At 35.1% G+C, this 15,232-nt stretch overlaps 2 protein-coding genes across 3 annotated transcripts in view; both read left to right on the top strand.

Annotated features, from left to right (window-relative positions):
• Window positions 1-12,738, top strand: part of LOC149079065 (ATP-dependent RNA helicase DDX42) — a 35,683-nt gene extending 22,945 nt beyond the window's left edge. For both annotated transcript variants that reach the window (XM_089241344.1, XM_089241343.1), the window contains 8 exons: window positions 1,600-1,791; window positions 1,958-2,038; window positions 2,734-2,835; window positions 5,254-5,355; window positions 5,673-5,797; window positions 7,848-7,955; window positions 9,053-9,184; window positions 12,320-12,738. In XM_089241344.1, coding sequence (XP_089097470.1) covers window positions 1,600-1,791; window positions 1,958-2,038; window positions 2,734-2,835; window positions 5,254-5,355; window positions 5,673-5,797; window positions 7,848-7,955; window positions 9,053-9,184; window positions 12,320-12,463 — 986 coding nt within the window. In that variant the 3' untranslated portion in view covers window positions 12,464-12,738. The remainder of the gene's footprint in view (window positions 1-1,599; window positions 1,792-1,957; window positions 2,039-2,733; window positions 2,836-5,253; window positions 5,356-5,672; window positions 5,798-7,847; window positions 7,956-9,052; window positions 9,185-12,319) is intronic.
• Window positions 12,739-13,976: 1,238 nt separating this feature from the next.
• The window catches only part of LOC149079064 (protein C-mannosyl-transferase DPY19L1), a 32,642-nt gene continuing 31,386 nt past the window's right edge, over window positions 13,977-15,232 (top strand). The window contains exon 1 of the mRNA XM_089241341.1: window positions 13,977-14,185. Within this exon, the coding sequence (XP_089097467.1) occupies window positions 13,990-14,185 (196 nt within the window). The 5' untranslated portion in view covers window positions 13,977-13,989. The remainder of the gene's footprint in view (window positions 14,186-15,232) is intronic.

Here is a 15,232-nt window from a genome sequence, read left to right as displayed (position 1 = left end):
CGGTCACTCAGTCACGCACTGGGTCACTCAGTCACTCACTCGGTCACTCACTCACTTAGTAACTGAATCACTTACTTACTCGGTCACTCAGTCACTCACTCACTCACTCACTCGGTCACTCAATCACTTACTTACTCGGTCATTCACTGGGTCACTCACTCACTCGGTCACTCAATCACTGACTCACTCGGTCACTCAGTCACTCACTGGGTCACTGACTCACTCGGTCACTCAATCACTGACTCACTCGGTCACTCAATCACTGACTCACTCAGTCACTCACTGGGTCACTCACTCACTCGGTCACTCAGTCACTCACTCGGTCCCTCACTCACTCGGTCCCTCACTCACTCGGTCACTCAATCACTGACTCGGTCATTCAATCACTGACTCACTCGGTCACTCAATCGCTCACTCCCTCGCATTGAACTGTTGTCGGTGAATTGCTAGTCGGTGAATTTTCCTAGCGGTGAATTTTCCTAGTGGTGAATTGCATGGCGGTGAATTGTCGGTCGGTGAATTTTCCTAGCGGTGAATTTACCTAGTGGTGAATTGCATGGCGGCGAATTGTTGGTCGGTGAATTTTCCTAGCGGTGAATTGCATGGCGGTGAATTGTTGGTCGGTGAATTTTCCTAGCGGTGAATTGTTGGTCGGTGAATTTTCCGGCGGTGAATTGTTGTCGGTGAATTGCTGGCGGTGAATTTTCCGGACACGCTTCTACCGCCCCTCTGGAACTTTCTATCGCCCATGTTGAGAATCACTGATCTATACCAATGTTTCTCAACCGCTGGGCCGCATCCCGATACTGGGCTTTGACATCAGTCAAACCGGGCAATGAGTGATTCACTGTTTCATTTTTCCTCCTTTATTTCCCATTAGTCGTGTGTATGAGCTGGCCTTCCACTCACAAAAAAAGTAATCAACTGGGCCACTCACTTTCAAAGGTTGAGAACCGCTGTTCTATACAGTTGACACTTGCCATAACCACCACACGATTACAGCAATCATTCTGTTTTACTTATCGCTCTGACCTGTACTATTTTTCTTGTGCATTTTATACATAGATAAAGAATATATGTGATATCAATGCCAAAGTGGTAGCTTTATATGAAAAAAAATGCTTTTATAGTAAAAATTGCTTTTCAATTTAAAAAAATAATTTTCTACATAAAAAAAAGTTTTTTTCTACATTAAGCTACTACTTAGACATTTCTATCACATATATTCTTGATCTACGCGTAAAACTGTACAAGAAAAACATTGATAGCATGTGTCACCTTGATTGATACCTTTTTTTAGGTGAAAAAACAATTTTTGAGGAGGAAAAGACAATTTTTGCCATAAACACATAATTTTTTTTCACATAAAGCACCACTTTAACATTGCTATCACATATATTTTTTATCTATGCATAAAATGGTACAAGAAAAACTTAGTCAACCTTTGTTTGTCACCCCAGGTGGTACCAGTTGAGCTCATTTTGGGTTTGGCTCATGGAATATCACTGTGTTTAAATAGCCTGCATTTGATATCAGAAATTATAAAATAAAGCATGCTATTTCTTATTAATTTCAATATTTTTTTCCATATGCTTACAGCTCTGATGTTCAGTGCAACTTTCAAGAAAAAAATTGAAAGACTGGCCCGAGATGTTCTAACTGACCCCATTCGTGTTATCCAAGGTGAACTTGGTGAAGCAAATGAAGATGTAACACAAATTGTGTTAGTTGTGCCAAGTGGTCCTGCTAAATGGGTGTGGCTCACAAGCAAATTAGTTGAGTTAACTTCAGGTAAATATTTCTCAGTGTAATGCAGTGCTTCATTAAAATGCAATTACTGTTGTTCATGTCATGTTGGTTTAATAAACTTGTTTCTCATGAGGAAGTGTATTGAATATAAAAAATAATAGAAAATAAATTTTCCACCTTAAAATGCTTGTCTTTTTTTATATTTTAGTTGGTAGTGTTCTTGTATTTGTTACTAAAAAAGCGAATTCAGAAGAACTATCAAATAATCTGAAGACCAAAGACTTCCAAGGTTAGTGAATTGCAAATTAAAATTAGTTTATTTTCAATTTATGTTTTACTTATTCATATAATTAACAACGTAATGTTTGTTACTGTCAAACAGGGTGAGAGTTGTCAGTCACAATTTCATATCTGAAGTCCAACGCCAGTTTAAAAAATAATTTGTTGAATGTGATGCTCTTTGATGACAAAACCTCATCTGGTTTCTCCTCACCTGACCTGTAACTTTCAATTAATTTCAACTCATGGCTGAAAGTTGTTGTCGTAGTCTTGTAGTCTTGCCTCCAAACACAAGCAGCTCATTTCTTTTAACATGCCAACGTGTTACAATGTTTATCAAAACATTTAAAGTGAAACACATAACTTCAAATTCAACTTATACAGTTGTCATCATCTCACCTATTGCATAGCTTCTGGATATTACTCCATTGTTGATAATATATAAGTATAAAAACAATTTTAAGCCAAACTTTTTTTTTTGCTTGTGAGAACTCAATCTAGATTTGGATGATCACCTGAAGTCTACCTGCAAATTGTGTTTTTGACAATTTTGAATGGTTCTTAATTGAAAATAATCTTACAGAGATCTTCAGAAATTCATGAGAGATATATTGGTGATTGTAAGTTTGAGAAAAGCTTTTATATCATGAAAATATCACACTGCAATATTTTTTATTTTTGACGTATTTTTCCTTGATATTCTAGTTTGCCTTCTACACGGTGATATGGATCAGAATGAAAGAAGCAAGGTCATACTTTCCTTCAAAAAGAAGGAAGTGCCGATAATGATAGCCACAGATGTAGCAGGTAATTTTTGTGATGATATACCTATAATATACTAATTCATTATGGGAAATATTACTTTTGGTGGGTATATTTTTTTTCTTAAAATGTTTGCAATGTGTGAGGATGACCTTTATTAAAAATTTCAACATCTTGCTTGAAGGAAAGTAAAATTTTAGGATGAAATTTGAAATTTTTCAGCAGGAACTTGAAGTAATATTTTATATAAATCAAGGGAAATTTATTAAAATTCAGTGTTTTTTATATAATTGTTTTTTAAGTGACGGCTTATTCTTCAGAAGCCTGACAATTTTTGTACCATTAAATTTAAAAGTTTTTGGGTTTTTTGCTGACGTGAAGTAGTTTTTGTCTTTCGACGTTTCATTCGCACGAGTGGTGAATATTTTTAAGAATTACGTAACGGTGGGCAGAAGGCTACTACTTACGCCTTCTCCCTGCTTGAGTCACTGCCTCATCAGGATTGGTCTGTTGAGCCAGATTTTCCCCCATTAGCCAAAGTTGTTCCTAATGGCTAATAAAAATGGTGATAATTGATAGAACCCTGCCAACCCTATTATTGCGAGGGCCATTAGTTGTTCCAGCTCCAAAATCCCATTAAAATTTCAAAGAAGCGAGGTTTGAGCGAAATACTATCCTTATAGATTTTATAGAATCTTATCTACTGAGGTGTTGTGATGAAGCAAGTTAAAATAAGTGATTTTTGAGAAATCCTCAGATAAGCGTTTGATCAACTCCTTTTTCATTTTTTATATTTTTTCATTATCTTTCCCATTCATGAACTAATTATCAGGTATTTTATAAACCTATTCATTGTAACAACCAGTATGGGATATTGTCTCTTTGGTTGCTATTTTTATCTTATAACATGTATTCACACAAATTGTAAAATAAATTTGAAATTGTAGTCTGTACGGGTTTGTATAAACAAGCATTTACTAGTTACCACTGAAGTACTCAAGGAGAGGGGATCTTAAGCCAAGATTGTTTTTGAAGTAAAAAAAAACCTTATTAATTTCTTATTGAATGTAAAACATTAATTCTATAAAATTGTATTTTAAAATTTTAAATCAGTTTGAATAACCATAGCACATCGTTATCCTTAGACATCGTTCATTGTCAACTGACACATACAACACAGTAACTGTACTACTACTGTACTATTGTCTGTGAGCGCATAACTCATCAATGTTTCCCAAAGTGAGAAATGATGGTTCAGGGAAGGGCGGGGGTTGGAGGTACGGGTATCTTTTTCTTTTTCTACCATAAACCTCTTGCTGATAAGCTCTGTCATCAGGGTCGCAACTAGGTATTTTGTCAGCTGGTGCAATCCTATTTTACCACTCGTACATAATGTACAAGGAGCAGTAAAAGAGTGAATTCGGGGGCCCCTCTAGTCCAGCATCTGGAGCACCATACATGTCTGTTTCCCCCTTAGTTGTGGCCCTGTCTGTTATTCAAGGAACCTTTTTTTTTACTACAAAGCTGTCATCCTCACTGTTTTGAGGGGGGGGGGGGCGATCAGTGATGTCTTAACACATGGGCCCACACAGGCCCACCCTGGAAAATGGAAGGGCCTCAAGAAAAGAAAGGGTTCCACAAAAATAAGATCTGATTGGAATTTTGGAAAGTAAGGATGTAAATTTGTAGACAAGCATTTTTAGCCAGGTAGAACTTCAGAAAACTTGCTTGACTCTGGGTGATTCATGTTGCTTTTAAGATGGCCCTGGTAGGGAGGAACAGTCAATATAGGATAAATATTACATTGGAAAGGTAAGAGTGACAATAAGTGGTCCTCAAAAATTTTAATCGCGACACTACCCAATTGTCCGGGGGAAAATATGTTGTAAAAAAGTTTGTATGTTTTTTTTTTTTGACACTAAATAAAGTGTTCCAGACTCTGCCACGAAGCTGGGCTGGAAGAGATCTCGGCAACGGGATAAGTCCAGTGGCAAAGTTCTGGCGTTCATTCATTCATTCGGTCCTCAAAAATTAATCTTGTGAATGACAAAAATATATACCCCACTACTGAGATAAACTGTGGTAGTTCTGGAGAAAATTTTTTTTCTTCATTCTTATAACTGATGATTTTCCTATGTTTAGAATAACATTTTGTTTTCACTTTGCCTATTTGATTCTTATAAGCAGTGCTATTATATAAGTAATAATTGGGATTCTGCTGGTATGCTTATAAATTTTGAAACTAGTTATTTAACAGACAAATTCTATTCTAAATCATTTCTTGTTATTTTCATTAAATTTCAGTTTTCTTAATTTTTTTCCTTTTTAAATTATATTGTTTTTATGAACATGCAGCCTTTCATGTTGAATTTTACAATTTCTGATCTCCAAGGCTAAAACAACTAGCCATTTAATTTAAAAGTTCAGATATTGTCTGTGATCAAATTGTATTTTTTTTTTCAGCTCGAGGTTTGGATATTCCTCATGTGAAAACTGTTGTAAATTATGATGTTGCCAGAGACATTGATACTCATACACACAGAATCGGAAGGACAGGACGTGCAGGTATTTATAATGTCTCATATTATTTGTTTTTGTAAAGTATCATGTAGCCAGATTTCATTGTGTAGTGGTACCTTAACTTATTCCTGAAATTTATGTGATAATCTTGTATTTTGTCATTAAGAATAATGGAAATTCTCTTAACTCTATTGGAGGAATCAGTCAACACAGTATTCATTTAAAGAAAAGTTATATTACATTGTCAAGATAAATATGGTTTACATATTCTGATAACCTGGTTAGCTTCGACTTGTTCAGAATGCTTGGCTTTTGTACATTGAATCTGTTTTGTTCAAAGTTCTTATTTATTTTATTTTCAGGAGAAAAAGGAATCGCTTATACATTAGTAACTAATAAAGATAAGGAATTTGTTGGACATCTGGTGAGAAACTTAGAAGGAGCAAATCAAGCTGTGCCTCAAGCCTTGATGGATTTGGCTATGCAAGTGAGTAAAGAGCATTTTCAGCACATAGATTACATATGTACAAGGATAAGGACACAAATCATAAGCTATACAGTTTTTATGAAAATGTAGGACTGGTGCGAAATTTGGAAATATACAAATACAAAAAGACAATTTTTGTTAAAAGTATGAACAATATAATTTACTGTATATATAGGAAAGGGAAATCTGTAAAGAAAAGCATAAATAACGTTTGTATTAATTTCAATGTTGCAGTGACAAGCTGAAAACTAAAGTGGTGCTCTTATATTGAATACAAGTCTTCAAAGTAGAGCATCTGCAACACTCTGCCAACAATTTGAGATGTGTACTATCCTGCAATTCTCAATCTTTTATTCAATAGCAATGACAAAGCATGCTTACCAACTATATCAGGCTTGCCTGACAAAAGGTTAAAAAGCCCACATTGAATTTTAAAGAAGTGTTGGTGTGTGTTGATTTACTTTTGAATCAAAAGTCAAGTTGACTAAACTTTGTCAGCAGCTTCCAAAGCTTATACAGTGATACCTTGGCTAACGAAGATAATTTGTTCCAGAATTGTGTTCATAAGCCAAAATCTTTGTTAGCCGAAGTGCAATTTCCCTTTGGTTTCTACTGAAAATTGTTTAATTCGTTTCAGGCATTGCCCAAAATTTAAAGATAAGTTTACAAGTTTTTTTTTAAATAACAGAGTGCTATGAAAAGACAAAACCTGACCGAAGGCTAAAATTAACAGCTTTGAAATTAGATAAATGGTAATCTAAAGGAAAATGAGATACTGAATATCTTTTTATTTCACACTGTGAACACAACCAACACCAGCTTTAGTATACCAAAGGTGATGTTGATAAAACCCAGTCGAGTTCATAGGTATCCTTGTCCATTTGTTATTCATCAGCTCTTTTCTGTATCTGATAAAGTATATGCAGATGGGAAAGATAAACTCCTAGAATGTCCAGACTTTTCAGTTTGATGGTAAGGGTCTTGCTTCGAAAGAACACATGCTCTAAAAACAAAGTCCCTTTTTCCTTTTTTTTCTCAACACATTTTATATTAGCTAAATCTTTCATTTAACATGAAATAGTCCAAAAACTTTCAGAAAGAGAAGGGGAGGCACATCTGGAAAACGATTCTGAGGTGGACATGAGTTAATAGAGCTTGAGTGACAGTAATTCTGATGATTGGCACGAAATTTAGCTAACACCATGCAGTTCTATATTAGCCATGTGCATCCGTATCAATGAAAAAGTTTGTTAGCCGAATCCATATTCGTTAGCTGAGGCAGAAAAAATCATGAAAAAATCTTTTTTAGCCAAGATATCACTGTATTTGATAAATTAATATCCGAAAAACTAATGCAAAGACAATCAGTGATAATTATCAATGATGAGATCTAATCTTTGCAGATCACAAAAAAATTTCTAGAAATCCTAAGAAAAAGGATGCATCTCCATACATAAAAAAGACTTCTAACATATTACCATTTATTTGGCTGGAACTCATTCAAAATAGTCTTATAAGTAGGATGAAACATCTATAGTAACACAGTTGAACTTCTGTAATTTGATTTCTTGATATCTGAAACTCATTATAAACTTCTGTGTATATGTATTTTTTGAATTGAAGTTGTTCAACTCTGAAATTTTCATTAACTGAAAGAGGATATGAATATTTTATAATTTCAAGGATTCTATTGATGAAATGATAATTTTTATGAGTAATTGCACCTTATGAGTTGTAAATACTGTCAGCCCTCATTATAATGATCATATGTTATAGCTAGTATATATATATAATGTGATTACCCCCAAATGTTTTCATATGACAACTCTTTTGTATGTTTTCCTTTTTGATATAACGTTCATTTTTGACAGAACGATGGGGGGGGGGGTATAATAACCAGAGTTGACAGTATTACTAGGTAAAGTGTTCAAGAAATCATTAAAAAAATGTTTGATAAAATCAAGTTCTTTATTTCCAAACCAAATTTTATTTCATTTATGGTCAAATTAATGGTATAAACTGTTCTAATCTACTGATTTTACATTTTCAGAGCTCTTGGTTCCGCAAATCTCGTTTTAAGCAGAGCAAAGGAAAGAAAATTAGTTCAAGTGGTGGATTCCGAGAAAGAGAGAGACCAGGCCTGGGACTGGAATCATTGGTAATTTCAATTTCAATTTTTTTTTAATGAGACCACTGAAAAACATAGATTTATAGTTTTCCCAGAAAGCAGTTATATATATATATATATATATAGTGTCACCTTCCCCCTTATGCCATAGACACGAGCATGTAAATTTTCACTTTTGAGTTGATCAGCTGGTTGGATCACTTATTTTGCTTTTTTACGTTTTTCCAGAAATGTGAATGTCTATCTGCTATTGAAACACGTTATAAGAAAACAATTTCCATAGAGTAACATGGGTAGAGTAAACATTCAAAAGTCATTTTCCAAGTTCTTGAAATTTGCACATTCATGCTTCTATATAGTATAGGGGGGGGGGAAGATATGTATTGTAAAATTGTTGCTTTTTTTTGGCCCGCAGTGAAGCTTGCAATTAGTTGCAGGTTAATGGAAGACTTGAGAATTGATATAAGAATCATAAGTTGATTTGCTTTATGTGAAAAAGCATAACTCCATTTTTTTTTTTGTGAAATTCACCTTTTAGCATTTCTCGAAGTTTAATGCATGCTTTTACATGTTATATGTCAAAAAAGGATCATTAGTCCCTTATAAAAAATGTCCATAGCTAAAGTTTTATAATTCATGTAGAAAAGGCTTCAGATGGTTTGTTCCAGACTCTGCCACAAAGTCAGGCAGCAGAGTTCTGGTGTTCATTCATTCAGTCTTGAACAGTCTTTTGCTGTTTTCTAAACACTAGTTTTTGTGACTAATGTTGTTTTTGCATGAAGGGATTCAGTTATCTCTTGTTAAAACTAGTTATTATATATAAAGCAAAATGTAATAACTATAATAATGACAAAAGATTACTGTTGCTATTATTGGTCCTGTAGGCTTTACCTTGTTGCATAAAAAATAATAGGGTATAAAAGTATCTAATCTGTGCCAAAAGTTATATCCTTCGGTAAGAACATATTTGCATGTTATCCTTGTATAAAAATTCATTATGATTAATGGAATTTGGACATTCCCCCCATCACAGTCCAGCTTCTGTGATTTGTGTTTCGTTCTCACTATGGCTAAAATTAATAGTTCAATATGTGAATTTTGCATTTTGTTTTCTTTTTCTTCCTTAGAGTTCCTCTGGCAGCAAAGGAAGCAGTAGTACTGGTAGTAGCTTGTCAAGTATTTCTCAAACTGCTCAGAACATTCATAAACATTATGGTCCACAGACTGACAGGTTATCAGCGATGAAATCCGCTTTCCAGGTAAAGCTTTATGTAATTAACTTTGAATGTTGTGAGGTTAAATTCCATTAGTGTACGTTCTCAGCCCTCCATAGTTTTTTTTCAGGTTTTCATAAATTTTCAGGGCTCCCACTCGTCCTAATTTTCCTACTTTTTGATAAAATGTCCTACTTTCTAGTTTTTGTCTTACTTTTCCTACTTTTTTACCAAATCCTATCGACAAAATTTGTGTAATTGATTTTAATTGATTTGATTGATATATTGCCAAATATTACAAATGTTGAAGAATGCAATTAATGATTCTGCCGAACCAGAAATTTTATCATTTTTAAGGTTATTTGGGGGGGGGGGTGTATGTGGACCATTTGGTTGATTAATTTTTCATTTGCTTTGTTTGAGGGTTCAACAAGTATAGTAGCCATAAAAAACTTCTGTCTGGATGGAAAAATAATTTTGTATTTATTACTTCATGGTCTTGAACAGTAACTAACATTCATCATTCAAAATTACGGTGCAAATAGGTGAAGCAACAGTTTGCATTTCAAAGCAGTTGGGTACATAGGCCTATTCTAGGTAGCATTCAGTTGTCTTCTGTATTTTTAAGGCATGAACAGGCATAAACAATATTTACAATGCTCAGCAAAGAGCTAGAAATGGAAATGCTTCATTTGTCAAAAATGATTACACTGGCATTTTGAACAGTAAAATGTGAACAAATCCCTTTAAAAAATGATGGACAACGCAGTAAAACAGGTTCACCCTGCCTTATTTACATCGGATCTTGTAATCTACACATTTTGCACTGTGCTTTTGAAAGTGGTCTCGAAGGAGCGTCATTCTTAAAAAACGTACGTCTTCAAAATTTGCTGTGCCTTGTCAAAGAGAGTTGACAAGCTCTGCACTTTGGAAGACTCCAAAAAAAGAATGTAATACATATGAGGAGAGACAGCAAAGAATTATCTGTGGTCGCAAGTACACTGTTTTGGCCAAAAATTGGTTTTGTAACCGTCATTTATCATTTTGCTTTGGCTTGAGTCAATCTTAACTGAAATAGAAACTGAAATAGTGCTATGGAAAAAAAAAGTTAATTCAAAAATTAAAAATTTTTTTTGCAAAAAAAATTTTTTTAGGGATTATTTTCCATTATGCTATGATTATGTTGTCTAAGGGGGTTACCCTCTCCCATTCTACTTTTTAGTCCTGAGTTTTCCTACTTTTTCTCTTTTTTTGAGTGGGAGCCCTGAATTTTGAATTTCTGTTCAATTTAGTTTTATAATTTCACAAAGAAATAAGTTACTAATGATGTTGCTAGATCTGCTGAAATAAAATAACAGTTAATGATCACAGCAGGGTTGTTTGGTTTAAACCATGTTGGCTTAAACCAAATGGTTTTTTAAAAAAACCAGTTGGTTTAAAGTTATATACAGAAGCCAAAATTTCTCATTCTTACCACATTTTCTAACCTTTGGCTACATTCTGATGCTTTATCTTAAGCAAATTCATGAATAAGGATTGCATCACACATCTATTATAAATCTGTGGTGTATTATTATCACAGGGTTACTTTTTCCCTTCACAAAGATGCAGCAACAGTAGTGACACCATCATGCTAGGGGTATAGGTGGTCTTATAATTCAATAAAGACACCAGCTGTCCCTAAAGGACAGACTAATGTACTAGTAGTTACTTTATGTCAGGCATTTGCATTTTCTTTCCCATAAGAAGTAGCACATATGTGCTACTGTATATCTCCCAGTATTAATATTCGCCACTATGGTGGTCGAGTGGTCATAGTGACAGACTCGCATCGCGAGGACCCAGGTTCAAACCCTACCATCACCATAGTGGTGGTCGGCTGAAGTTGGTTTTCTGTGTTTCTCAACTTTGAGGCACGAATGCGAGCCGGTCTCCCCGTTAAAAAGTCTCTCCACAAAGAGTAACAGTCCTACAACAATACAATTATACAATCATCACATTTTACTCATAGTTAGAAAACTTGATGGCAGATGGAAGCACTACACGCAACAAGCATCAAGCATTATACAGAAACAATCTTCACATCAGGTTCGCTACACATACACACACATTCCAACATGTACCAATTTGTTAGAAGTTGCGCAAAGGAATATGGACGAGGTGCATGTCTGGTTCAGTAGTAGTATTAATATTCAATAGTTGCTTTTTTATACTCTCACTGTTAAGCCCAGTGAATCAAGGTTCTACTATATAGTAGTAACAGATTTATGGAAAATAATCAACTATATACAGGGTGATTATAATTAAAGTTTTGATTCTAAAACTATATTTGTTCAATTACTTTGTTTTTTTGTGATGTTTCCATGAATTATGAAATCGTGCAATACTATAATTAAGTTATCATTTTGCCATGACTGGCTATCGTTTCCATTCTGCGAGCAAATTTCCCACGTGTTGGATGATGTAATTAATTTTACATTTTTAAGTTTTTTTTTGTATTTTTTTCCCCTTTACCAAATAAAATTGCATTTTTTAAGGAATATTCATGTCAATTTTCAAGTCATTCTGACAATTGTTATTTTTTTTTTTACAGTGTTTTGAAATCAGAACCTTAGTTATAATCACCCTGTATATTGTAAATGATTGCTAATTAATGTGCATTATTTATTACTTCATTAAATACATTATATTCAAGTAATTTTTATTATAGTTTTTGAAAAATAGTTTGCTAATTAAGCATACTGAAAGTAACTGAAGAAAACATCTTTATATTATATGATTAATAATAACATTAAAAGAATTTTCAAACACGAAGTAATCCATCAAGTTCAGTAAAAAATAATTAAATTTCCAAAGTTGGTTTTTGTTAAAATGTAAGAAATATTTATTGATTAATTAATATGGGAATAGTGTTAATTACATAAATAAACATTTTATTTTAATTAATTAGAAGTTTGAACGATTTTTCATAAATTTTATTGTTTTTAATGTTAATATTATGGAAAACAAAAAAAAAATACGGTTTTGAAACAAAAAAAAACCCGGTTTTTTTCACCAACCCTGGATCACAGTTAATGTACACATGGCATTTGGAAAAGATTCTCAAGGTCTGAAAGAACTGATTTATTCTATTTTCTTTGAATCTATAGCTATCTCATTTTATCTGTATTAAATTTTCAGGCTCAGTACAAATCACAGTTCACTGCCGCCACTGATACTGCATGGAAGATGCTTAGGAAATCTGCTGGCAACTCCAGCTCCGATGAAGCACCAAACGGATCTTCAAAGGACAAGAAGAAGAAAAAAAGCAGATGGGATGTCTGAGAAATTTCACTACGCATATGCCATGTCTGTTTGTTCTCTCATCCCTTTGTACATGAAATTTGAACAATTCGCGTGTGGACGTGTCCAGAGACACTGTAAAGTTTACATTTGTAGCTGCATTCTTTCCTGCATCTAGACACGTGAATTAATAACAATATAGTTGTCAGGAACTAAAAGCATGTTGTGAATGTGATATCATTTGCAATTCATTTTAGGTCTAAAAATCTTGATCACATCCTCCATTATTGTCAAATAAATACTTTTTTTCCTTGGTAGACATTGTCACTTTCATAATCTCATAAGTAACTCAAATTGTGAAATTTTCAGTCTGAGAAAACTTTTGGTCGTATTCACTGACAGAGTTCAAACTACAATCGTAGGTTAAAGGATTAGCGATCGAACCGGATTGGTTAAAATCCTGAATTTAACCAATCCATTTTGATCTTCAATCCTTTCGCCTGTGATTGTAGTTCAAATTCTGTCTGTGAATACAGCCGTTTGTCTTGTATCAGTAATAGTTTTTCGCAGCTTGAGTAGAACTAAAGCTGGTGTTGTCATAGCCAGGACATGGAAGGAGGGGGATGAAAAGTTTTAGACCAAAAAAAAAAACAAGTGCTCAAACTTTTGAAGAGTGTGGACCACTTGAGTGCTCTGGAATTGTGTTGTGGGTCACTTAAGGGATATGTAAATTTGCCGTGGTCACACAAATGATGTGGAAGCATGCCACTGGCCTGGCCTCTTAAGTGCTCCAGAATTGTGGAACTTGTGGGTCACTCGAGTGATCTGTAAATATATGCCGCGAGTCAGTTGATCCGGAAAATATTCTGCCGGCAACTTGACTGCTCTAGAACTGCCGCGAGCCACTTGCGGGATCTGGAAAAGTGTCACGGGCTGCTCAAGCGCCCTGGAACTGCGCCGCATGTCACTGAAATCCTCTGAAATGTGCTATGGGTCACTTGAGTGATCTGTAAATGTGTTGCAGGCCACTGAAGTGATCTGAAACTGTGCCGTAGGTCACTTGATGCCGCGGATGGATGACGAGTGATGTGCGCACATCACTCAAGTCATCCAGTTCCACGTGGAACTTCACCATGGGCCACTTACGTGACATAAAAATGTCCCACGGATTATTTGAGCGATATTTTTTTAAGTTAATTTTTTACAAATTATATTTGAGGTCACGGACTACATCAGATGACACTAAGGGACACGGGTTGAATATGGTGCGCACAAAAATCTAAATTTACAGGCATAAAAACAATGATTATTACGTCTTGAAAATCATCTTCACCCACGATTGGACTAAAAATTACAAATTAAAAACATTTTCTAAAAAAAAAACTACTTAAAAAAAGTTGGTGTAACCAAAAATATTGTTTTGGTGTCCCGTAACATTTGGGTCATATGGTCAAAATAGTCTCAAGGACTTCAGTATCGAAACCAACGAAATACGATAAACTGGAAACGATGCGAAATATAAATATCGATTAATCGATCTTTCCAGTGCAATAACAACAACAATAATAATGGCGAAACATGTAAACAATCGCAGAGTGAAGCGATCCTCGAACGTAAATTCAGAATTGACCAAAGAAAGCCGCCATCATGTGTTGCGAGGTTCCGTCGTCTCAAAGAAAACGCTCAAGGATTCAAAGAGGCATTCGAACCACAAATCTGCATCAAGACACCAAGTCTTTCAGTCATTGGCCATCCTCACTCTGTGTGAGTCAAAATTTAATTATTATAATTAACAGTTCAAATATAATTGACTGATTGATTCAAGTATAATAACTGAAGCATTGCAATAGTTGTTTTTTTTTTGTTTTGTTTAAAAGCTGTTGTAGAAATTTGTTTCTCCTTCGCTATAGCGCATTTATGGTTTTGCCGCCCTTCACCCATACTTGTCTAATTTCCTTGATTTTCTTTCAAACCGAGCTCAAGTCAGGTCTATCACCATCTATGGGCAATTTGTTACCCAGCGAGTTGTGCCCGAAGTGTAAGTGTGTGTGTTTACCTAACAGTGAGTGCGTATCTAATGTTATGTCTGGTTTTTCAGTGCTGCCATCTATATTTCATAAGTGAAGTGTAATGATTGAATTACATTTGTACCGTTTGTAGGTCTGTGGCGAGACTTTTTAAAGGGGAGATCTGCTCGCATTCGCGCCTCGAAGTATAGAACCACAGTATACCAACTTCGGTCGACCACCACTGTGCCGACGGTGGGGATCGAACCCGGGATCTCACGTTGTAAGTTCGTCACTATGACCACTCGACCACCACAGCGGCAATTTGCTTGACTACACTTTCTGAATGGGCCAGTCTGTGCTATACCGCAGAGAGCAACAGGCCTACAACGGTAAAATCATCAAAACATTACACTTCACTCATAGTTCGAAAAATATGTGACAGATGGCAGCACCATAACAAGCATTACACAGAAACAAGCTTCATGTTAGGTTCACAACGCGGACACGCACATTCCAGCCTGTACCAATTCGTTAGAAGTTCCGCAGAGGAATATGAACAAGGTACATGTGTGGTTTAGCAGTAGTCTGTGCTATAACCTGCTCTGCCTCCTCCCATTCATGCAAGTATCTCCAAGTCACTCTTTTAGCCATTCACATGCTTGCACACTGTTTCGGTCACTCACATACTTGCACACACACACTCTAGATCACTCATTTATGTTGCTCACTAACACGGTTCCTTGCTTTCTTTATAGATCACTCTTCTGATCATTTACATGTCCACACATCCTCTAGGGATCTC

This window comes from Pholcus phalangioides, unplaced genomic scaffold, assembly GCF_987345545.1.
Source record: "Pholcus phalangioides strain wild (caught in Gottingen) unplaced genomic scaffold, Ppha-v1.0 ptg000013l_1, whole genome shotgun sequence".
Taxonomy (NCBI): Eukaryota; Metazoa; Arthropoda; class Arachnida; order Araneae; family Pholcidae; genus Pholcus; species Pholcus phalangioides.
The sequence above is the reverse complement of the archived record's forward strand: the minus strand, read 5'-3'. Positions and strand labels throughout refer to the sequence as shown.